This window comes from Schistocerca nitens, chromosome 5 (assembly GCF_023898315.1).
Source record: "Schistocerca nitens isolate TAMUIC-IGC-003100 chromosome 5, iqSchNite1.1, whole genome shotgun sequence".
Classification (NCBI taxonomy): Eukaryota; Metazoa; Arthropoda; class Insecta; order Orthoptera; family Acrididae; genus Schistocerca; species Schistocerca nitens.
Window position 1 is genome coordinate 227909120 of NC_064618.1, and position 26711 is coordinate 227935830.

The following is a 26711-nucleotide window of genomic DNA, read 5'->3' on the forward strand; positions in this document are numbered from 1 at the left end:
TCAAGGTCAACTTTCTTTTAACTGTAACTCAATTTGTTCCTGACGTGCGGCTGTACAAGAGACTCACAGGAAGTTACATATTTGTGTGGAAAGTGAGAGTTTTATTGTGTATGGAGGGCAAATACATATAAACCAATCTAACCCAAACTCACATTCACACTTTAAGTCGTTAGGATGTTAGAAAGTATGAAATGCAGATTTTTTTGTAAAAAAGTTAAATTCAGAGGAATGATTAATAGTGCTTTATTCTCAGTATGCTATAACGTTTGTAATACATTTTTCGTATCTTAAGGGCAATTAGTGAATACCAAGTCAGTAAAAATTATCATAAAAATTACCCTCTTTTGCCACGAACCATTCATAGAGCCATTTTTTCACATCTTCATATGAACCAAAGCGCTGTGCTTGACCCCCCGATGCAAATGAGTGGTAATCGGAAGGAGCCAAGTCTGGTGAGTAAGCTGCATGGGGCAGAATTTCCCAGTAAAGTGCTTCCAACATTTTGCGAACCAGTTTTGCCACATGTGAAGGAACATTTTCATGAACAAACACGACTTTGTGTTGCCTCTTTCGGTATTGTGGCCTTTTTAAAAGCAGCGAATGGCTCAAATCGGTCAATTGTTGTTGGTAACGTTTAGTATTAACTGTTTCTCCACATTTTAACAGTTTCTGGTCCCACCAAACACAGAGTATCGTCTTTCAGCCAAAGCAATTTGGTATTGCAGTCAATGTGGATGGTGTGTTGGATCTACCTATGATTTTCTGTGCTTGGGGCTGTCAAAATAAATCAACTTTTCATCATCTATAGTTATGCAATTCAAAAATCACCTTTTTTTTTGTACTGAGCAAGCAAAATCTGACGTGTTTTTGCACTTTTCCATTTGTCTGTTGTTCAATACATGTGGTACCCATTTACTGGTCTTCTGAATCTTTCCTGTCTCTCATAGCCGACTGGAAACAGCTTATTGACTAACACCCAATTCCTAAGCAAGTTGTTTTTGTTTTACCAAATCAGCTTCATTCGATAATGTTTCCAATACTACATATTCATATTTTTTGACCAGTTTTCCTTGTTCCTTGTTTAACATCAAAGTAACCATTTTTTAAATTCCAAAATCATCACTCACACATATCTTGTGATGGAGCTTGTTCATCATAAACTTCTTGAAGTGATTGGTATGATTCAGCAACAGTATTCTTCAAATGAAAACATAAAATTAATGCTCTCCATAAATGCTCTTTGTTCCGTTTAATTTCAACATATTGAACACAACAATACAACACTTTGCACACATCTTTCCATTTTATCATTCATGCGCATCTGTCACTTGTTGAAGATACAACAATATGGCGCAATGTCAAATCTTTGTAGCACAAACTGCACTGGCACGATATCTGTTGCCTGAAATCTGCACTTCATACTTGTGCACCTGGTAGGTCATCAAAGTGCTGAGCTGTTTGAACATTCTCAATTGGGAAGAGATTTGGCAATGTTGCTGGCCAAGGCAGGGTTTGACAAGCATGATGATAAGCAGTAGAGACACTTACCATGCGCAGGTGAGCTTTATCTTGCTGGAAGGTAAGCCCAGGCTGACTTGGCATGAATGGCAACAAAACGGGGCATAAAATATAATTGACATAGCACTGTGCTGTAAAGGCTGCCACAGATGACAACCAAAGGGATCCTGCTATGAAAACAAATTGCACCTCAAACCTTTATTCCAGGTTGCTGGGCTGTATGGCGGGTGACAGTCGTGTTGGTATCCCTATGCTGTCTGGGGCATCTCCAGGCATGTCTTCGCTGGTCACCAGGGCTAAATTCTAAGTGGGACTCATCACTGAAAACAGTTCTGCTCCAGTCAATGAGATTCCAAATTGACTGTCACCTGCCATACGGGCTGACAAACAGGAAGAATGGTTTGGGGAGACAATTTCTTTTCACAGCAGAACCCCTTTGGCTGTCATTCACAGCATCCTTACAGCACAACACACAATATTCTATGCCTCCTCTTTGTTGCCCTTCATGGCAAGCCATCCTGGTCTTACATTTCAGCAACATAATGCCTGCTGGGACACAGGTAGAGTTTCTACCGCTTGTCATCACACTTGCTAGGCCCTACATGATCTCCCCTGAATTTCGTATGTTTTTGGGCAGGGATCTCCAACTAGCTTGGGATTTTGATTATCTAACATGCAAGTGGGACAGAATTTGGAACAGTACCCGTCTGGAGGACATCCAACGAACTCTATCAAACAATATCAAGCTGAATAACTGCGTGCATAAGGGCCAGAGTTGGATCAACACTTTATTGGCTTGCTCAATTTCTGAAGCTCTTTCTCTTGAATAAGTCATCTAATTTTTCCAAAACTGTAATAATCTGTTTGTCTGCATGTGAGCATCACATCTATTGATTTCTGTCCCATTCAAATAATACAATTCCTTTGTGCCAGCACACGCGCGTGCGCGCGCATACGCGCACACACACACACACACACACACACCTCAACACCCCCCCTCCTCCCCCTACAGTGTATGTTCCTTGACTCATTGATATTCTCTTGGAATTTTAAGATTAATTCAAAATCTGACAACTGATAAATTTCACATATTGTCTCCTTCTAAAGTATATTGACCTTTATAATGTTCTTGCAGTGACTACTTGAACACACACTAAATTGTGCAATTCTTCTAGTACATATTTTGATTATGAGGTGGCAGCAGATGGAATGCTCCACTGTTACATATGTCTATGATTACCAGAGGGGTCATCTCTTTTCCATAATCAATATATAATGTCACATTTCCAGATGCTTTCCCTATAAAGAATAACATGGTGATAACAACTTCCCATTAAGACAGATGAAGTACTTCATGTTTCAGTTGACATGCAGTGTTCTCAATTTTATGACATTTTAGACTGTGGAAGTATTGGTCACATTAGTGATTTCATGTAGTAGATGACATTGTTGCTGTAAGTTAGCCTCACTTGTTTTTACCCAACTCTTGGTCATATCAAAAAATTAATAAATTAAATGTTAAACAATAAGAACAATTTAAAACTTTTACAGTTGCTCAGTATGCAGTGAAATCTCAAAAAACAAAAATAAAATATAGTTACACATACCTATCAAGTAGTAATAGCACCCAACAGCAAACCATGACACAGCAGATTCTGGGTAAAGGTCAACTAAGCGATGTGCCAAGTAAAACAACTCTGCAACAGACAAGAAATAGCACAAAATTAAATACATTTTGAATAAATTATAAACTTCTAATTACCAAAACACAAAAGCTACAACTGGAGAAGAAATTTCAGTTGTATATTAACACAGCGAAATTCTAAAGTGTCACCTCACTGTAAAGACAACATAGGTGGTGTTTATAACGTAATTGCACTTGTAAACATATACAGAAATCTAACCCATCTCTTGTATCTTCTTGTCACAGTCTCTATTTTCTCCAGCCATTTTCCTGCACCTCTCTACAGTCTATGTCCTTCATAACTTCTCCTAAAAGACTGGACTCCATGGAGAAATCTTCTTTGGACATATTTTCTACAAGTTGATTTCCTTGTAAGTAAACTGTACAGCACAGTAAGCAAGCAGTAGCTGTTGCTTCATATTCGTTCTTCTTTCTTATTTCCTATTTTCTAATTCTCTGTAGTAACCCAACTCCACCAATGTATCTTAAAAAATCTGCTGTTATGACATTTGGCTTTTGCCAATATTGTTCAAGTTTTTCTCAATGTATCTGATCGATGTGCACTTCGCACAATAATTTGATATGTCAGTTTGTGTATTTTATTTGCGTGAAAAATGGAATAAAGCTTGGAAACATATTGGTATAGTTGCTCTATTATCGCTGGAACTTATTCACTGCTAGATATTTCGTTCTTGTAATCCTAAGGCCTGCCTCTTTATATAAACTGTTGACATCTTGTGCTCAGTATCTTATAGTTTTCTGCACTCATAGTTGGTCAAAATAAAAAGTAAATAGCTGGTCAAAATAAAAATTAATGTGTGCGAAAATCCCTTAATTACATTCAGTCCCATTCTGGAGCATGTATTTTGTTAGTTTTCAAGCTTCTTCTTTATGTCTGTTTAAAGGTATTGGTGACTATCACAAGCCCAGTTCAAGAGTTTTATTTAATTTTAACAATATTAGAGAGATCTGTACTATCAGTTTATTAAATAAGTGTCAAGCATTTTAATAAAAAAAAAGTGAGTTATTCATGGTCTTAAGCCCAGGGTTTCAACCCACAAATGACATAAGGAATGGGAGAAGTATGGACTTCATTTAAAAAGATTTATATTGCAGGCAATGCAACACCTGAGAGCGAAGGTAGTAGCAAGACTAACCGAGTTAGCTAGAGGTTTATCAGCCCGATGCCTCACTCGAAGGGTAATGTGAAGGGTAGGAACCAGCAGAGTGAAGGTAAGTGGACACAAACAGTGCTGCTGTACCCCTTGTGGAAGCCTTCAATCGACAAACAAATAACAAACTGTTAATGACTCAGGTGTGCTTGATGGGTGTGTCTCAGTATTACAGAGCACATACAATGGTAAACAACGCTGGTAGGAGGAAGGACATTAGTGTTTAACGTCCCGTCGACAACGAGGTCATTAGAGACGGAGCGCAAGCTCGGGTGAGGGAAGGATGGGGAAGGAAATCGGCCGTGCCCTTTCAAAGGAACCATCCCGGCATTTGCCTGAAGCGATTTAGGGAAATCACGGAAAACCTAAATCAGGATGGCCGGAGACGGGATAACGCTGGTAGGCAATGTGGGAACTGCTGGTACTGTCCATCAGCATACACCAGAGGACACAGCTGGAAAGTATCTTCACACAAGGAGTTACTTTGTTCTAAGAAAGCTGCAATCGTCCCCAGAGTCACCACTACAGAGTGTTGGCTTAGGCATTGACTCCACAGGTGGTGGAAGATGGTGCAAGTGCACATATGAGGCCACAGCAGATCACCCATGCAGGTTCAGTTATCTGCGAAACAGGTAGACAGTAAACTCTGTGTCAGTCAAGCTTCAAACTGCGATTCAGAATTTCGTCTTGCTCTACCACCATACAAAGCCTTGTGCATGTCCTCCAGCAGAAGTTTGTCTTTACACTGAGTTAGTACTTGTTCCTTTGAACATTCACTCAAGTGAACATCGAAAGTAGTCAATTTTACATTGTTATTCATATTTCCTTATCAAACAAAGATCATTCACTGCACACAAAAATAGAAACATTTTATGATGCCAGGAGTGGGGATGGCTGTAGATTACCTGGAGATGTATGTAGTTTAATCAAACAGCAACTGCATGCTACGAATTAGAGGAATAGGTCACAATTACTTTTGAAATATTGGGTCCACACAGTCCGACAGCCCGCAAAAAAAATGGAATGGTTTTGACAATGCTTTTCACTTGAACAATAACAGTGCACAAGCTACAGGCGTGAGTAAAGTGAACACCAGAGAAAGAAGGATGTAAGAAAAAGGCAGAATAAACATTGCAGATGGGTGCCTGGGGTCAAAGCAGTCAGACAGGAGCCAGAAATGCATGAGGATGCGGACGGTGCACAGCAGCAGATGGCGAATAGTGACAATACTTCATTTGGTACGTGAATCAGCTTAGCAGTCATGTCACGTGATTGGGATGATAGTTTCTGTGACAAAACTATTGGGCAAGTCAATCACCAGGCATTTGTTAATTTTTCTGACGGACATTAGTTAATACTGCCATTATTTGATGGTAACAGAATTATTGTAAGTGAAAGTGTGAAATTTCACTGAAATTTGTAAAAACCACAACAGATGGTTCAGTAAGCAGCAAATTGCTAGTTAGAGAGATTTAAGTGCCACTTGACGAGATGCACATACCATTAATGTAGAGAATTACGCCAGTAAAAGAACATTAGACTGTTATTGGCACTATTAGAAGCAAGAATTCATTTTGGCATAGGAAAGCATGATGGCCTCGGCAAGAGAGAAGGAAAGTATGAAAAGCAGTATTGCAGCACTGCCAAATGAAAAGCTACGAATAAAGTGTTTCACGTGCAGTGGGCCAAGATCATGTAGCACAAGATTTAGCATCACATAACATAAGCCATTCTAGACACAATGAGAGATTCAGAGTTGGCACGCAGCCTTGTGCTCATTTGGAAGCTAAGCAGATGTGTTTATTCAAGAAATTTATGACAACTGAACCAAAAAAATAACTAACAGAAGCAACAGCTCACTTTGGCAAAGGAAAGTGTGACAGTATCAGCGAGGGAGAAGAAAAGTATGAAAAATGGTAGTGCAGCACCACAAAATGAAAAGGAAGGAATGAAGTATTTCATGTGCAGAGGGGCAGGCCACAAAGCTCAATACTGTCACTCCAATAACAGAGGGAGGAAGGTAGAGTCGGATGTAGTGGGAAATAGAGGTGGTGATAAACGAATGTCCGAGAGAACAGCCAATACTGATCCTACCATTTTTTGGATTACTTGAAAGAAATGGATGGATTCGAAGTAGTAAGGTGGTTGCAGTACAACTTGCCTGGGCACAAGTGCCCATGAGACAGTCGAACATGTGACATGTTTCAGATGCGAATGAATTGTTCACTATGCAAGAGATATACAGTGTGTACATGAATGCTTAAACAAAGAGGAAATTACAACATTGTTGCCTTACACCTTACCTAGAGAAGTGTTGGTGTTGACAGCAGGCCATGAACACAAAAATGATTTTGTAGAGCTGTGAGCTGTGGCACTGACAACCAGATGAAACTTCTTATTAATTGGGGGGGAGGGGGGGGGGGGTGTTCAGTTAAGTTTGGCGCAAAAAAGTTGCTCAAAGGTTTTGGAAGGTATAAACAAAGGGAACTATAACTAACATAATGTGAACAAGAAGTGGATTGCACGTGAAGCAACCCTCCCACATAAGATGTGGATCTTAAATTTGACACACTAGCTGGTAGAGATTTCTTCAACAAAAATGGAGCTGTGACTAACTATGCCATCCAATGTCTGTGGTTCAGATAGAAACTGACTGAGATGAAGATGGAGCCAGACTGCAAACTCTGCAAAGTGCATATAGGAAAGAGGCAGCTCTTTCAGAAAAAGACACACTTCTTTCAGAACAGGTTTGGAGGTGAAGATAAAGCACACTGAAATCTGAATGCTATTAGCAACAAGAAATGAGCTATCACCTTACAAGAAAAGCAGGTACTACAAGTTGCTAAAGAGAAATAAAAAAATGATAGTCACTTGTGAGTCACAAGCAAGCTAACAGTGAAACAGTAAGGCTTCAAGAGGAATATATGTGCAGGGTTAGTATAGGAGCAAACAGAATGAGAGAGGGAATGAGAGAGGCTATCACTCCAAAGCAGGAAAAAAAAAACTGTATATAAATAACACATTGGTAAAGGTGGGAATAGGAACTTACCTGAGGAGGGTACTGAACACCATAGATGAGAGTGTTTCAGTAGAATTAAAGCAGATGGTCATAGAAGCACTACCTGTTATGATGCACAGATTATCATCTACATAGCCTTTTCGAAATCAATTCTTGTTTTATGCACTGATAACATATGTACATAGCACAGGCAATCTGTCACAGTGCATATGCCAGTACGGCTACCAGTTGTGTAAAGCTTACTACATCTAAGGGCAGTAGTGAGAATTAAAAGATTGTGACAGAATGCACTGATACTGCGCTGTAAGATGCTACCACATAGCGCAAAAGATTTTAAATAATTAACTGCATACTCTATTGTTTTTAGATAATATTTGTTAATGATTAACATGTTCAATACTTAAAATATTTTGTATGTAAAACAAACAATTAAATGGTATCAGAAGAAATGCATATAATTAACATGAGAGTAATGAAGTACAAAAATAGCTACCACTTCAATTAGGGGATTTACCATTGGATAAAGAATGTGCTACAAAACCACCTCTTCGTTGTTTGTATTTGTGAAGAGTCGCTTTTGGGAACCTTTGTAGCAGACGAGGACTATGCCTCGGACAAACTGTGTAAAAAAGCTCATCAGCTGTACAATGCCAAGATGGAATGTGTTGGCTCTATTTCTGCAACTATTTATAAATTCAATACTTAATTATTGGAGATCAGTTAAATAATTTTAAGTGTGTGTGTGTTTTACATGTTAATACTGTTATGAGTGTAAATTCTGAACAGCTAATGTGTTCCATTTGTTGTGTTAGTGGAAGCAATCACAGGTACAATTAGCATCTCCTCCTCCATTCACATAAAGATTCTAATAAATTATTTCATGTGCAGTAGCCTGCTTGCATTTTTTTTATGAAGACCTTTGTGTAATACACTACTGGCCATTAAAATTGCTACACCACGAAGATGACGTGCTACAGACGTGAAATTTAACCGACAGGAAGAAGATGCTGTGATATGCAAATGATTAGCTTTTCAGAGCATTCACACAAAGTTGGCGCCAGTGGCGACACCTACAACGTGCTGACATGAGGAAAGTTTCCAACCAATTTCTCATACACAAACAGCAGTTGACCGGCGTTGCCTGGTGACACGTCGTTGTGATGCCTCGTATAAGGAGGAAAAATGCGTACCATCACGTTTCTGACTTTGATAAAGGTCGGATTGTAGCCTATCGCAATAGCGGTTTACTGTATCACGACATTGCTGCTCGCGCTGGTCGAGATCCAATGACTGTTAGCAGAATATGGAATCGGTGGGTTCAGGAGGGTAATACGGAATTCCGTGCTGGATCCCAACGGCCTCGTATCACTGGCAGTCGAGATGACAGGCATCTTATCCGCATGGCTGTAACGGATCATGCAGCCACGTCTCGATCGAGTCAACAGATGGTGACGTTTGCAAGACAACAACCATCTGCATGAACAGTTCGACGACGTTTGCAGCAGCATGGACTATCACCTCGGAGACCATGCAGTTACCCTTGACGCTGCATCACAGACAGGAGTGCCTGTGATGGTGTACTCAACAACGAACCAGGGTGCACAAATGGCAAAATGTAATTTTTTCGGATGAATCCAGGTTCTGTTTAGAGCATCGTGATGGTCGCATCCGTGTTTGGCGACATCACGGTGAACGCACATTGGAAGCGTGTATTTGTCATTGCCATACTCGCGTATCACCTGGCACGATGGTATGGGGTGCCATTGGTTACACGTCTCGGTCACCTCCTGTTCATATTGATGGCACTTTGAACAGAGGACGTTACATGTCAGATGTGTTATGACCCGTGGCTCTACCCTTCATTCGATCCCTGCGAAAACCTACATTTCAGCAGGATAATGCACGACCGTATGTTGCAGATCCTGTATGGGCCTTTCTGGATACAGAAAATGTTCGACTGCTGCCATGGCCAGCGCATTCTCCAGATCTCTCACCAACTGAAAACGTCTGGTCAATGGTGGCTGAGCAACTGGCTTATCACAATACACCAGTCACTACTCAATATGAACTGTGGTATTGTTTTGAAGCTGCATGAGCAGCTGTACCTGTACACGACATCCAAGCTCTGTTTGACTCAATGCCCAGACATATCAAGGCCGTTATTACGGCCAGAGGTGGTTGTTCTGGGTACTGATTTCTCAGGATCTATGCACCCAAACTGCGTGAAAATGTAATCATATGTCAGTTCTAGTATAATATATTTGTCCAATGAATACCTGTTTATCATTTGCATTTCTTCTTGGTGTAGGAATTTTAATGGCCAGTAGTGTAGTAATGGCATGTGATAATTACGGTATCAGTCCAATGCTTCACAGTCAAATAAAGCTTATTCCTAATTGTGGAAGGACTAATTAACTGAAATGAGACTGTAGCATCGCAAACTATTTTAACATTGTGTATGGAAGCAGCAATTGTTCAGTTGTATACCATGTCAGTAAGATTATAATACAGCTAAAAGTGCGAACAACTGCACTTTAAAGAGTACCTGTGTAAGTCATTTAAATAATATCAGTCATTTCAGAGCTATGTGCAATGTACGAGGGCTGTTCAAAAAGTAAGGTGACTTTTCAAACTGTGCGGGCAACATACATTTGATTATCAATCTTTTTTTTATGTTGGCACACATGTCCTGAATATATGTTCACAGTTTCAAGTGTACAGCATACTTTGTTTTTGCCAGATTGAAAGGTTAGACGTGTTTTGCATCAAATTTTGTTTGAAAAATGGAATCAAGTGCACTAAAACACTTGAAATGTTGACAGTGGCATACACTGAGTCTGCTCTAACTAAAAGAAATGTTCGGCATGCAATTTTTTTTGGACATTTTGGGCACGAGACGTGTGTCAGCGAAGTTGCTTCCAAAACTTCTCAATTTTGATCAGAAGAACTGCCGCATGAGCATCGCTCAGGAGCTCTTGAATGATGTCAATGATGAAATGATGATCCTGATTTGCTCAAAACGGTCATAACTGGTGATGAAACATGGGTTTACGGTTACGATGTTGAAACCAAAGCCCAATCGTCCCAAAGGAAGTATCTTGGAGATCCATGACCGAAAAAAGCACGTAAAGTTCAATGCCCCCCCCACCCGCCCCACCCACCCACCCACCCATTACCGTGGCATACTGCATTATGAATTTTTTCCTCAAGGTCGTATGGTCAATAAAGAATATTACCTTGACATTATGCTCCATTTGTGAGAAGCAATCAATACGCAAAAAAGTCTGGAATTGTGGAACAACAATTCATGGCTTTTACATCAAGACAATGCACCTGCTCATTCGTCATTGCTTGTGAAAGATTTTATGACCAAAAACAACGTGACAATCATGCCCAAGTTTCAGTGATTGAGGAAATAAAAACTGCATTGCTTGAAGTGCTCAAAGCTGCACCAAAAAGTGCTTACGAGAAGTGCTTCGAGGATAGGAATAAGCGTTGGTACAAGTGTATTGTATCTGAGGGGGATTACTTCAAAGGGAACAACACGAATATTGATTAATAAATAAATATTTTTTTCATAAAAATATAAAGTCATCGTATTTTTTGAACAACATTTTTCACTAGCTAGGAGATAAGTTATCTTACACAGAGAGCATCCAGTGCAAAATCAAAATGTTACCACAAATGAAAGGCTGGGTGATTTTGTTGCAGCGCTAAAGAACACTGCAAGCACAGAAGGAAGTGTTGCAGCAGGAAATAAGAGAAAATGTTGGAGCATGACATAATAGCACCCAGCAAAAGTGGATGGAATTTCCTGCTGATAAAGATTCCAGAAAAGACAGATGGTGGTGGAAAACAAAATTGGTGCTAGTTCACTGGCTATAATTGTCTAAATGATATCTACCTAAATTTAGTGTATTCATTGACGAGGATAGACAAACTCACAATTTAGCACAAGACTATTAATACATCCAATCAGACAAAGAGGATTGAGAACAGAAGGCTTTCAGTACACTATATGAACATAATGAATATAAACACAAGCTAACGGGCTTCAAAACAGCTCCACGTACTTTTCAGAAGCAGGTGAAATCCTTTTTACAGGGCTAGAAGGTGATAAACTGTTCATCTACTTGGATGATGTAGTGATATTCTCTTCCTCATTACAGAAGCACAATGTGTGAATAACATAAGCGATGGCGGCGACTGGTAGTATTTGTAATTCGCGTGTGTATGAAAGTTACAGTTCAGTAGTAAAAAACAACAAATATGTGCCTTGTAGTGATACTACTGTGAGGCTAAACAAATGAATAATCAGTCTGCAGAAAACTGTCGAAGTCCTACATAAAGAAATCGTATACCTGAATAAAGAAAATCAGCAGCTAAGACTCACTCAGAGAGCATGTGGGATTTCAGAAGCAGCAAATAACAAATCGCAGATATCGAAGGTAACCTGTACTGTAAAGGAACCTCCACTCTGGGAAACGGTTTGCCATAACAATAGCTTAGCAGTAGTAAATAAACCGCCAAGAAGAATAAGGTTCGCAGACGAAAACAAATATTCTCAGCTCTGCCCGGTAGAAGACAGTGCAAAAACCTGTAGAGTGAACGGAAGTAAGTTTTGTGAACGAAGTGATGAACAAGAAACATTCACAGCAAAACAGCATAATGCCAAAAACAGCATAAGTAGCTGCAGTGTGAATGTTAGCAAGTTTCATGAACAAAGTAGCGAACAGGAAACATATGCAGTGAAACATAATAGTGCTAATAAATATCAAAAAAAATTCACACAGGAGTGAAACAGTGCGATGGTCAAAATTTCGTACATAAACCATTTAAAGTTACCTTATTAGGTGATAGCCAAGGTCGTAATGTTTCAAGTTACCTTAATGAAAACGTAAATCTCGAGTGTCTGGGGTATGCGTATCCTTCAGCAGAAGCCAAGGATGTCTTGCAAAACACTAACAAAAAGGCATCTGAAGCTGATGCTGTCGTAATTATGACTGGAACAAATGACATAGCGAAAAACAACAGCGTGAACTTAATAAAAGGTTTAAGAAGCACACTACCAAGTATCACATCGAAAAAAGTGTTTGTTGTCGATGTTCCACTTAGATATGATCTTGCAAATCGATCGTGCGTAAATCGCGAGGTATTGGAAGTAAACAAACGGCTATATCACCTGTGTTCGAAATTCAAAAATACCACAATCATTAAAGCTAGAGAGTTTGACAGGGAGTGCTATACATGACACGGATTCCGCCTCAACAACCAAGGAAGAAGATTAATATTGGAACTGATTACCAAAACTGAGAGTAAAGAAATGGCCACCTTTACAGTAATACTGCTGGACCAGGCAAACCTGTAAAGCCTGCTGGCCTGTCTGGCAAAATATTAAAAGATATGTTCCAGCAGGATCACAATAGTCTTCAAACCATTCACTCTGAGCCCAGAAAACTAGATGTATCCGAACATTGTCAAAATGGGGCCTTGCTACCAGCAGTAGACTTACAAACAACTCAAGATATCAGCTGTATGGAAGTGCCCTTAAAAAAAGACAATCTGAACCCTTTTCTTCACTGCCCAGGGTTAGGAAAAATAGTCTTCTGTTCTTACATATTAATATACAGTCTTTAAGAAAGAAGTTGGGAGAATTGCAGTATTAGTTAGAAACTTCCAACTGTGGTATACTTAGTGTAAATGAGCACTGGCCATATTCATCAGAAATTGACCTCAATATTCCATTTGCTTACTCCTTAGGTAGTAGTTACTGCAGATCAACAATTGGACATGGGGGTGTTTGCAATATATATTAAGAATGGACTAAATCTACAATATTTTACTATTGATGTCAAAGACCTGTGTATAGACACCACCTTTGAGGCTGCAGTTGTACATATACCTAAACATAATATTATTGTTGCATCTGTATATCGCACACCATCTTCTAGTGAATATGAATCTATAGTAAATTTAAAAAAAAAAACGGTTATTGAAGATAACAGTCCCAGTCAGCATTTCAGATGAACAACACAAAACTGTTAGACCTATGAATGAATGCAACATAAGAGAGTTTAGAACTAGGTTAAGGTCAGCTAACTGAAATGACATCTTATACAAAGATATGTGTGTGAATAACACAAGCAAATTATTTATAGAGGAAATTGCAAGAATATTTGATGAGTGTTGTCCCAGATTACCAATTAAAAAAAAATTAAAACAGAATAATAACCAAGCTTATAAACCACAGAGACTAAATAATTGGTTCACATCATACCTCAACAGCATGAGGATTATGCTTCTTATGTTTAAGGACAGATCTCATAACAGCAGCGAGTACAAAGAGATGTACATTAGAATAAGAAAAATTTATAGATCTGAAATAAGCTTGGCAAAACATAGGGTGAATGATAACTATATTCTTAAATCTAGAAACAGCAGTAAAGCAGCCTGGGAAGTAATTAAATGTGAAATAAATAGACCAACAACTCAGCTAGCTATACCCATAGCCCCACATATCTTAAACTCACACTTCGTTAACTTCAGTTTACAACAAGATTTGTCTCCCCCAAAGCCATGTTTGATGCAAAAACTCTTTTAGGTTTAAATAAGAATGTAGTTCATAAATTCTGCTGGGCAACAGTAACTGAAAATGATGTTAGCAAAACAATAGACAAACTAAGTAGTTCCAGAGCAGAGGACTTCTATGGTCTGACAAACTTTATCATAAAGAAGATATCAAATGATCTTCTGTCTCCTCTAACCACTCTCATTAACCGTATATTACAGCAAGGGATTTTCCTCGACTGTTTGAAAATAGCAGTAACTATTCATATATTTAAGAAAGGAGATAAATCAAATCCAAGTAACTATCGCCCTATCTCATTAATCCCAATAATATCTAAAACAATCAAAGACTGTGTTCACCAACAAATGAATCACTATTTTGAGAGGAATAACCTATTAAGTAACTCACAGTGTGGATTCAGGTCTAAACTATCCACAGTTAAAGCAGTTGAAAATATTGTTAGTGATATATATGGTGGCTTTGAAAACAAATTAATCTATTGTGCTACTCTCCTCTTGTGCTACCTGAATAAAGCATTTGACACTGTATCTCATAGTACTTTGATCATGAAATTAAGACACTACGGTATGGAACAGGACTCCCTGAAATTATTAGAATGCTACTTAAGCAACAGAGAACAATTTGTTAGTGTAAATGGGCAGCTGTCAAACCCACAAACAATAAAAAGAGGTGTGCCACAGGGCTCCATACCTTGGCCCTTCCTGTTTGTAGTGTATGTTAATGATATGCACAGTATTTACCCTGTAAAACATGCCTCTAAGTGGACTATACAACTTTTATCAATTCAGGACAGACTCTTGAATCTGTACGAGAAAAAAAATAATATAATATTTGAAAAATCGATTCATTGGTTTGTGCAAACTCCCTATACATAAATGAAACAAAATCTGAGGAAATATTCTTTAATTTGAAGGTGTCAAACAAAGAAAATAAGTCTGTTAAACTGTCAGGAATGATGATTGACCAGAAACTTAGCTGGGATAAACATATCACATATGTCTGTTATAAACTTGCACGTGCTATGTTCCTACTTTATAAGCTTAGGAATAATGTAAGCCAAAACTTACTGCTGCATTCATATTTTGCTTATATCCACCCCCATCTTTCAAATGGTATTCTGCTCTGGAGAAATTCTCCCAATTCAGTATCAATTTTTAGATGGCAAAACAAGCTCTTCAATGTATAGTGGGTTTATCTCCTACGGATACATGCAGGGAACATTTCAAAAAACTTATCATGACATTTCCTTGTTTGTACATCTATTATTGCTTATTACACGTAAAAGAAAACATAGCTCAATATCCCCTTAGGTCATCTGTCCACACCCATAATACAAGACGAAACCATACAATTGATCTGCCATACTCTAGATTTTCCAGGATACATAATAGTTATAAATATGTAGGCCTCGAACGGTTTAATATCCTCCACAAAATTGTACAAACAGTATCTAAAAATAAGTTTAAGACAACATTGGGTCAATGGCTCAAAGGTAAAGCATTTTACTCAGTTGATGAATATAAAGATTGTAATATGGCAGATTTTCTGTTTTAACATAGAGAAAGGTACCTCTGCCTGTAGTAGGACCTAAATTTGGAAAAACAATATCTAACATATAGGCATAGACCTATTTCGAGTGCTCTATATTTGTATCAATATCTTAGGATAATGACATAATGTTATCAACATGTATATGATAATGACATAGTGTTATCAACATGAATACTTCCCACATAAAATAAATTTGTATAATGTTTTCTTTTTTATTGTGAAATTAACACTATATAAAATTTCAAATGTTTGTTATTGTACTACACTAACATTCATATGATTTATATATACATTGTTATGAGGATATACCCATCTTTATACTGTAATTGAACTTATTGACGAAGCCCATTGTATAAGAAAATACTGAACGGCTAATAAAGATTCTTATTCTTATTCTTGAAAGACTTAGACTCAACAGCCTAAAACTTCAGGTCAACAAAGGTGAATTTCTGCGAATAGAAGTGTCCAAGGGCTTAAAGCCAGACCCACAGAGGGTCAGAGTAATAAAAGGTTATGCATAGCCTAAAACCATGAAGGAACTGAAGGCTTTCCTACGTCTTGTCGAACACTACAGGCGATTCATAAGTAATTCCAGTGTAATCATCAAGCTACAATATGATCCGTTAAAGAAAGAAGCTCATTACTGTTGATGCACTGAGCAACAAAACGCCTTTTGGCATTTACAAGAGGAAGTCATCAGTGCACCAATATGCATTATCTGGACTTTGAGGGGGACTTCATAACCACCATGGATGCAAGTCAGACCTCTACTGGGGTCGTACAAAGTCAAGCAAAGATTGGAAGCAGCCTACCCATCATGTCCATCTGAAGAATGATAAATAAAGTTGAAAGAGGATACAATACGATCAAGAGGGAGACATTAGCCATACGTTGAGCAGTTAAAATATTTTATATCTTAAACAAGATAAATGATATTTTTTAGGCAAAACATCAGACCTGTCACCAAGATTAATGAAATTTAGATTAAAATTAGAGTAGTATAGCTGCCATAAATATATATTAGCAGCAAATGAATCCAAGTGGGTGACATATGAAGATGCCTCTGGAACTCACTAAGAATACCAGAAATATATTCGAGAAGTGTGAAATTGACTTGGTTTGTCCTTTGAACCAGACGGACTGAGGAAACAAATATATTCTTACATTTCAGGATGCTCTGGCTATGTTTACAGTAGGGGAACCTATCTAGGGCGTATATGCGAACACGGAAAAAATATTCCATGGCACATGTCATGTGATCTCATCAGTCGATGACAGCAGAGATTCGGAGCATAGGACACATGATGTAGTCAGCCAGTAACAACGTCACTCTTAAGCACCACAAACGCACAAATAGGAAAAGTTAATGGTTTAAATTAATACCCATAGTGTAGTTACAAGAAAAGCTAAACTTGCACATATAATATTGGTCTTTTTTTTGCGTGTCTTATGCTTTAAGATACATCACACAAATGTGACAATAAAATTTTAAATATGACGTAAATGTCTGGTCTTCTGGATTTGAAATTCTTCTAAGTGGCTGGTCCTCAAGGAGCTAAGTTTTAAATGCGAGTTAAACACTCTGTGGTTTAAGGGAGTCATCATACATTCTCACATGTAACATAATTAATCTTGTGTAAAAGGAAATTTTTTTTTAAGTAACAGTTTTCAAACCACCACTTACAATATTTTCCTGTGACCTGTCAGAAATAGGTTCATTTCAGCAATTGCTAGAGGGCACCAGATAACAGGCATTGCACGCAGGCACACCTACGATGACATAGGAAGTCTGTGTGTTCATACATATAAAGCATTAAGAGATCTTACATTAAATCATAAAGAAGATGACATCAGAAGATGTCTCAAGAGCATCAGAATTTCATAAGCCATACTAGAATGCATAATTTGGCTTGAAGTGCACATTTGTAGTTCCAGATTCATAATGAAGTAGGCTCCAACCTGAGATTAAGTTTTTTGTGTGATTTTCAGGATGTAAATTTTTTTGGAGTACCAGTACTGTGTTATCTCATGTTTGGTTCTCAATTATGCCATAATAATACCATAAATGTCGTTGTTGTTGTTGTTGTTGTTGTTGTTGTGGTCTTCAGTCCTGAGACTGGTTTGATGCAGCTCTCCATGCTACTCTATCCTGTGCAAGCTGCTTCATCTCCCAGTACCTACTGCAACCTACATCCTTCTGAATCTGCTTAGTGTATTCATCTCTTGGTCTCCCTCTATGATTTTTACCCTCCACGCTGCCCTCCAATGCTAAATTTGTGATCCCTTGATGCCTCAAAACATGTCCTACCAACCGATCCCTTCTTCTAGTCAAGTTGTGACACAAACTTCTCTTCTCCACAATCCTATTCAATACCTCCTCATTAGTTACGTGATCTACCCACCTTATCTTCAGCATTCTTCTGTAGCACCACATTTCGAAAGCTCCTATTCTCTTCTTGTCTAAACTATTATCGTCCATGTTTCACTTCCATACATGGCTACACTCCATACAAATACTTTCAGAAACGATTTCCTGACACTTAAATCTATACTCGATGTTAACAAATTTCTCTTCTTCAGAAACGCTTTCCTAGCCATTGCCAGTCTACATTTTATATCCTCTCTACTTCGACCATCATCAGTTATTTTACTCCTTAAATAGCAAAACTCCTTTACTACTTTGTCTCATTTCCTAATCTAATTCCCTCAGCATCACCCGATTTAATTTGACTACATTCCATCATCCTCGTTTTGCTTTTTTTGATGTTCATCTTATATCCTCCTTTCAAGACACTGTCCATTCCGTTCAACTGCTCTTCCAAGTCCTTTGCTGTCTCTGACAGAATTACAATGTCATCGGCGAACCTCAAAGTTTTTATTTCTTCTCCATGAATTTTAATACCTACTCCGAATTTTTCTTTTGTTTCCTTTACTGCTTGCTCAATATACAGATTGAATAACATCGGTGAGAGGCTACAACCCTGTCTCACTCCTTTCCCAACCACTGCTTCCCTTTCATGCCCCTCGACTCTTATAACTGCCATCTGGTTTCTGTACAAATTGTAAATAGCCTTTCGCTCCCTGTATTTTACCCCTGCCACCTTTAGAATGTGAAAGAGAGTATTCCAGTCGACATTGTCAAAAGCTTTCTCTAAGTCTACAAATGCTAGAAACGTAGGTTTGCCTTTTCTTAATCTTTCTTCTAAGATAAGTCGTAAGGTTAGTATTGCCTCACGTGTTCCAACATTTCTACGGAATCCAAACTGATCTTCCCCGAGGTCGGCTTCTACCAGTTTTTCCATTCGTCTGTAAAGAATTCGCGTTAGTATTTTGCAGCTGTGACTTATTAAACTGATAGTTCGGTAATTTTCACATCTGTCAACACCTGCTTTCTTTGGGATTGGAATTATTATATTCTTCTTGAAGTCTGTGGGTATTTCGCCTGTCTCATACATCTTGCTCACCAGATGGTAGAGTTTTGTCATGACTGGCTCTCCCAAGGCCATCAGTAGTTTTAATGGAATGTTGCCTACTCCCGGGGCCTTGTTTTGACTCAGGTCTTTCAGTGCTCTGTCAAACTCTTCACGCAATATCTTATCTCCCATTTCATCTTCATCTACATCCTCTTCCATTTCCATAATATTGTCCTCAAGTACATCGCCCTTGTATAAACCCTCTATATACTCCTTCCACCTTTCTGCCTTCCCTTCTTTGCTTAGAACTGGGTTGCCATATGAGCTCTTGATATTCATACAAGTGGTTCTCTTCTCTCCAAAGGTCTCTTTAATTTTCCTGTAGGCAGTATCTATCTTACCCCTAGTGAGGTAAACCTCTACATCCTTACATTTGTCCTCTAGCCATCCCTGCTTAGCCATTTTACACTTCCTGTCGATCTCATTTTTGAGACGTTTGTATTCCTTTTTGCCTGCTTCATTTACTGCGTTTTTATATTTTCTCCTTTCATCAATTAAATTCAATATTTCTTCTGTTACCCAAGGATTTCTATTAGCCCTCGTCTTTTTACCTACTTGATTGTCTGCTGCTTTCACTACTTCATCCCTCAGGGCTACCCATTCTTCTTCTACTGTATTTCTTTCCCCCATTCCTGTCAATTGTTCCCTTATGCTCTCCCTGAAACTCTGTACAACCTCTGGTTCTTTCAGTTTATCCAGGTCCCATCTCCTTAAATTTCCACCTTTTTGCAATTTCTTCAGTTTCAATCTGCAGTTCATAACCAAGAGATAGTGGTCAGAATCCATATCTGCCCCTGGAAATGTCTTACAATTTAAAACCTGGTTCCTAAATCTCTGCCTTACCATTATATAATCTATCCGATACCTTTTAGTATCTCCAGGATTCTTCCAGGTATACAACCTTCTTTTATGATTCTTGAACCAAGTGTTAGCTATGATTAAGTTATGCTCTGTGCAAAATTCTACAAGGCGGCTTCCTCTTTCATTTCTTCCCCCCAATCCATATTCACCTACTACATTTCCTTCTCTCCCTTTTCCTACTACTGAATTCCAGTCACCCATGACTATTAAATTTTCGTCTCCCTTCACTACCTGAATAATTTCTTTTATCTCGTCATACATTTCATCAATTTCTTCATCATCTGCAGAGCTAGTTGGCATATAAACTTGTACTACTGTAGTAGGCATGGGCTTTGTGTCTATCTTGGCCACAATAATGCGTTCACTATGCTGTTTGTAGTAGCTAACCCGCACTCCTATTTTTTTATTCATTATTAAACATACTCCGGCATTACCTCTATTTGATTTTGTATTTATAACCCTGTAATCACCTGACCAAAAGTCTTGCTCCTCCTGCCACCGAACTTCACTAATTCCCACTATATCTAACTTTAACCTATCCATTTCCCTTTTTAAATTTTCTAACCTACCTGCCCGATTAAGGGATCTGACATTCCACGCTCCGATCCGTAGAACGCCAGTTTTCTTTCTCTTGATAACGACGTCCTCTTGAGTAGTCCTCTCCCGGAGATCCGAATGGGGGACTATTTTACCTCCGGAATATTTTACCCAAGAGGAGGCCATCATCATTTAATCATACAGTAAAGCTGCATGTCCTCAGGAAAAATTACGGCTGTAGTTTCCCCTTGCTTTCAGCCGTTCGCAGTACCAGCACAGCAAGGCCGTTTTGGTTAATGTTACAAGGCCAGATCAGTCAATCATCCAGACTGTTGCCCCTGCAACTACTGAAAAGGCTGCTGCTCCTCTTCAGGAACCACATGTTTGTCTGGCCTCTCAACAGATACCCCTCCGTTGTGGTTGCACCTACTGTACGGCCATCTGTATCGCTGAGGCACGCAAGCCTCCCCACCAACGGCAAGGTCCATGGTTCATGGGGGGTATAAACGTCAGAAGATGAAAACATGCACTTGAAATACAGCGAACAGTTTAAACTAGCCAACAGTGTGGAATGAAATACTTCATTTCAAATAAATTGACTGCCTCAGCAGTAAAGATTAATAAATGCCAAATTTCTTTACAAAAGACTTCACCATTTTGCAAGGGGATTAACGCTTAACTGCTAAAAACATGGAAATAAAATCACAAAACTGAAACCAATAACATATTCTACCCTTCTATAATTATGTGAATGTATTCACTTTATAGCTCACACCCATAGAAATCCGTTTTGTTTTCATTTGAGGGGACAACTGTAAATGACGAGGAAACAGCAAAATCACAAAACGTAAACACGTAGACTACCCCGTCCCCACTACATACTAGATTGCCCTGCACATGAACATATCTGGCAGCTTGGGTGCGCCAGAAAATTTTTTCTAGGTAGCATCTGGTGGCTTGTTGCTACTGCCAATACATCTACAGCCAAACTTCAAGCATGGAGAAGTGGGAGAAAGTACTCTGGCGAATCTAATGTATCTATTTGTCAAGTCACACTCATTGGAAACAATTTGTTGTTATGAAGTATTGCGTAACTCTTTATCCAAAAGCCTTTGACACATTTTGCTGTTGGCAGACGCTTGTGTGTACAGAACGTTTTCTTGTTGTAAATGGTGTATTTCCTTTGCAACTTACATTTTTCCTGGTTTTCTCTCAGACGAAAAAATTCCCAGGTTTTTCACGGATTTTCTAGTTGTCCTGGGGCATCTACACCCTGCTATCACAAAGCAAGATGCTGATATGATAACCCGAGTATAAGCTGAGAAATTATATTCAGATATGGATCATTATCACCACTATTCAAACAACATAGGAAGCAATTTCATAAGCGATAAATTGCTGAGAATTTGCAAATTTTGTGAATTGCAAAAGTACAGTCTCATAGTTATCGTCATCTAACAAATGGAGCACTGGAAAATTTGCATGCCACATTAACAGAGAGGTTGTAACACTGTGTAAATAGAGGACAAACAAATAAAGACAGTTTGTCATATGCAGTTTTTGCACGTGACACCCCACTGTATGGCTAGATACACTCTACATGAACTGTACTTTGGAATGTATAGTGTTCCAGGGATACCACAAAGGGACCAGTTAGACTGGTGTATGAGGTGGTTAAAAAAAAAAAAAAAAAAAAAAAAAAAAATACGGAATAACAATGTTGGGCGGAGCTTGCGTAGTATGAATTTTTGTCACTAGGCATGTAATGCACAGCTCATTGCCAGTTCAGTGACACCTGTGTTGTCGACCCAGCTTCTTCTGTTCATCTGCACTGCTAGTGCTGTTTTGTTCTTGTTTCGTTTATGATGGCAAGTTTAAGTGACTAATGTGCAGCTGTGAAATTTTGTTTTCTACTTGGTAAAAATGGTGCTGAAACTATTTTAATGTTGAAAATGGCTTACCAAGATGACGCTATGGGAAAAACTGAAGAGTTCGAGGGGTTTGTTCGATTTACAAATGACGACATGGCGACTGATGACAAACCTCATTTTGGATGTTCACTATAAATGTATATGGAATACTGTAAAAATTCGACAGCTTGTGCTCACAGACCATTTTAAGAAGATTGTGCAACAGTGTTCGTCAAAAAAAGACCAGATTTGTGGCCTACAGGAGACATGCTCTTCCACCACAGCAGTGCACCTGCACACACAGCCCTACCTGTTAGACAGTTTTTGGCTAAAAATGGCATGGTTCCACTGCCCCATGTCCCTTACTCTCCTGAGCTGGTTCCATGCATGAAAAGGAGCATGAATGGACACCAATTTGACAACAATGAATAAGTCAAGGAAAAACCGAGGGAGAAGCTGTCAGCCATTTCTAAAGATGACTACAAAAACTGTTTCGAACAGTGGAAGCACTAGTGGGACAAATGTATTAGTTGTAATGGAGAGTATTTTGAAGGGGATAAAGTTGTTTTGTAAACAATTTGAAAATATATAACTTTTAAAAAATAGTTCCAGTTTTTTTGGGTACCCCCAACATAACTTTGATGATCATGTGACTGTACTAAAAGAGCATGTGCAATAAATGCTATGAAGTATCACGTCAAGAACAAGGAATATCAAGATAAAATACAAAGTTCTATCATTTGACAAAAGTATACAACAAGGCATATAATGTAAATTAGTTGCCCCATGGAGAGGTCCACACACAGTAGTACAAATAAAGGTACTAACACACTACTCTGTACATTAAAAAAAAGTCAACACTAACAAACTGCAGGAGTTTTTCTAATGCCACATGTCAGCTTCACACCGTATCTTTGGCATTACCCTCTTATTAGCTGGAGTTAGGTCTACTGGACAACACACACACATTCAGTTAAGAAAATTCCAGTAATCACCCAGACTGTAAAACAACAACCTGGGCAAAGTAAAAATTTATACTACAGTCTGGAGGATAGTCAGTTATTTCAATCTACTAAAGCTAAATGAGAACAAATGGAGATTCTTGCGAGGTGAGTAGTCAAGTTTTGCAAAGAACAACAGATTTTACTGAACACGAGTGGAGCAGTGTGTTACAGTGTTGAAAACGCATTAAATTGGTACATGGGAAAGTCACAATGCATAAGTGGCATGATATGAGTCACACGTCAAGAGCAAGGAAGCTTGAATTTTGTGGGCGGAATTAGTAAAATCTTGTCTTAAATAGGATGAATATGATGCAACTTATTTCACAGTGAAAACAGATGTGATAGAAGCAGAACATAAGACGGCTGCTTAGACTTTTGAAAGAGCACGTAATGGTAGTAACTTAAACTAATTTTAATCAAAAAGTATTGTCCATAGCAAAAACTGGCCAAGTGTGAGAAGAACTTGTACTCTGAGGGTTCTGTACAAATGTAATTAGGTACATAGATAGTTCATGGATCTAGGAAATCAAGAATGTCAATGATTTTTGCCTGTTATCGATACCAATACTGGCAAGATATCAGTCCTTTGAACTCCAGGACTCTTGGGAATGTTTTAATTTAAAATTGTAAGTTTAAATTATTGTGTAATATCGCATTTGCACAGACAGACAGAAAAAAATGATGTGGTATAATTACAAGCTAACACATGGTCCGGTATTCAGGCCAAGTGAGATTATCACGAGCCTGGCCCGTGGTACGCTGGTCACATGAAATGTAAACTTCACGGACCCAGCCTGTGGTATATCAGTCGGGTGAAATGTAAACTGCATGTGCCCAGTATGTGGTACATCGGCAAGGCGAAATGTAAACACCATGGATCTGGCCTGTGGTATAATGGTCACACTTACAATGTGCCCACCAAACACAGCACAGGCCAGGCTCATGACAGATTCATATTACCTCTTTGCCTCACACTCAGTTAAATGTTATTCTTGGTCATGTTCACACATCCAAATATATTTTCTTAAATATTAGGAACATATCCCCACAAAATATTTCCAAAACATAAATGTTGTGGCGAGAACAATGAGTGTTGTGTTGATACTTCTGCTACCGACAGTGACAGTAGTGACATCATAGCTCCTGTACGACAATAATCCAAGCAATTAATTGTTGAAGATGATATCCTAACAGAGCCCCTGACTTGGGAAAAAATACAAAATAGTCCAAAAATCTGGAACTATACAATGACTCAAGGCATAAAAGAGGCAACCTTACATCAGGTAGGAGTAAATAAAAGAGAATTAGATATATTTCATATCATATTGGATAACATGTTCTGAGAGAATATTGTAACAGAGACTAAGTGGTACACAGGACAAACACATCCATTCCAAACAGAATACCTGGAACTGACAACAAATTGTTTTCTGTGGATTGTAATGAAATTAAAAGACATTTTGTACTGTCACAAGTGAACAAACTGAGATTCCACAGAAGAAGTTGAAGAGGGCTGTTGTAGAAACGCCCACATTTAGATAAATAATATGTGCTAAAATACATCTGCAAATTACAAGATGTTTGAACTTTACAAATAATGATCTTGTTGCCAATAAAAGACAAAAATAAAAACAAATTGTGCAAAACAAGATCTGTGAGCCAGTATATGAACCAAAAATTTAAGGAACTGTGTACAATGAAATAAGACATTCCTAACCATGAATCACACATGAAATTTAAGGTATACGTATCTTACAACCAATTCAATCCATCAAAAAGGGCACAGTTCAATATTAAATTTTACAAATTATGTGAGGCTAATTCCGGTTATTGCTATGACTTTCAAATACGAGGGTCGTTCAATAAGTAATGCATCACTTTTTTTTTCTCAAAACATATTTATTGTTAAGAGTCAGAATTCAGTGACAATACCGTATTTACTCAATCTAAGCCGCACTTTTTTCCGGTTTTTGTAATCCAAAAAACAACCTGCGGCTTACAATCGAGTGCAAAGTAAGCGGAAGTTTTGAAAAATGTTGGTAGGTGCCACCACAACTAAACTTCTGCCGTCTAAAATATGTAGCGCGGCACAGGCATGCTTTGCAGGCATAAAGATAAATGCTGGCGCCAAAACCTCTGCGTCAGTAAAAAATCTTTTAAAAAAAAGGTGGAAGACGAGCTTTTTTCTCCGCCCCGAGTTTCGACCACGGCATATTCATACATTATCCAACAAAGTAAATACAAATTCCGTATTGTTCATCTTCAAATGTAGCAGCATTTCAATGTACTACGAAAATCCGACTGGCAAGACTGTTTGGGATGTTTGTCACTATGGCCAACTCTACGTTCTGAATTTTTGCCTCCCTGTGAGAAGAGATGGTTGCTAATAGAAACTTTTATGAATTGTGAATCACATGCAGTATTCTCTTCACCATAAGAATAATACGACTATAAACATTTTGCCACGTATTCTTTCGTGTTTGCTGCTATCTCATTTAAATCCTGTCTGCCTAATAAACTACGAAACTAGTGTGAGACAACAGCAAACGCGGAAGAATATACATATCATGTCATGTTTATATTCGTATTATTCTTATGCCTAATAGTGATACAGTCAGAAATGAAGCACGGCAATTGACTAGATTTTTAAATCTAAGATGACTAATTTCTTTGCAGAATGTTATGTACAAAAGAGGCGTCAGCAAAGATTTTCAAATGGAGAAAAATTTTAGCTAAACTCTCGTTCAGAACATCTTCTATCATACGCAGTCCATTATTTGGTTCTTGTTGATCATTGTCAAAAAAGCAGCAGTGTAAGTAACAACAAATAGCAGTCTCTTGCCACTGTTTCGCTAATGAGACAATTCCTCTCTTTTTTTTTTTTTATTGGAAGCGGCAGTAGGGCGCACAAAAGCAAGCCATGCCGCGAGCGGCGACAGGTTGTAAACACGCATCATCAGAATGCGACAAACAATGCATGACACAGTACAGTAATGCATTTTCAGCTAGAGTGACGTAAACACCCATAACAAAGAGAACAGCACTTACCAGATCAAAGAAAAATAAGCAATTGATTCAAACCAGACGAAGCACGTGAAAAAGGAAGGGTACCCGTATAAATACGGACGAAGCACCTGACGCGTAGCAATGGCTATCTGGTAAAGCTTAACTGCTAAGCTTACGACTCAAACCAAACTACTGTAGCTGTATCTTCATTCATTCGACCTAAATTGTGTCTCATATTACAATGAAGCTGCTTTGTTTCCATATGGAGGAGCGGCCTAAAACTTTTCTCTTCCCTTGAATTTCGAGTCTCAAATTTCACGTGCGGATTAGATTCGGGAATTCTTTTTTTTCCTTGATGTCGAGTCGTATTTTTCAGGTGCGGCTTAG

General features: G+C 38.5%; 1 protein-coding gene across 1 annotated transcript in view; it reads right to left on the reverse strand.

Moving 5' to 3' along the window:
• The window catches only part of LOC126259408 (cell division cycle protein 16 homolog), a 204768-nt gene that overhangs the window by 57946 nt on the left and 120111 nt on the right, over positions 1-26711 (reverse strand). Inside the window, exon 7 of the mRNA XM_049956185.1 lies at positions 3126-3215. Coding sequence (XP_049812142.1) covers positions 3126-3215 — 90 coding nt within the window. The remainder of the gene's footprint in view (positions 1-3125; positions 3216-26711) is intronic.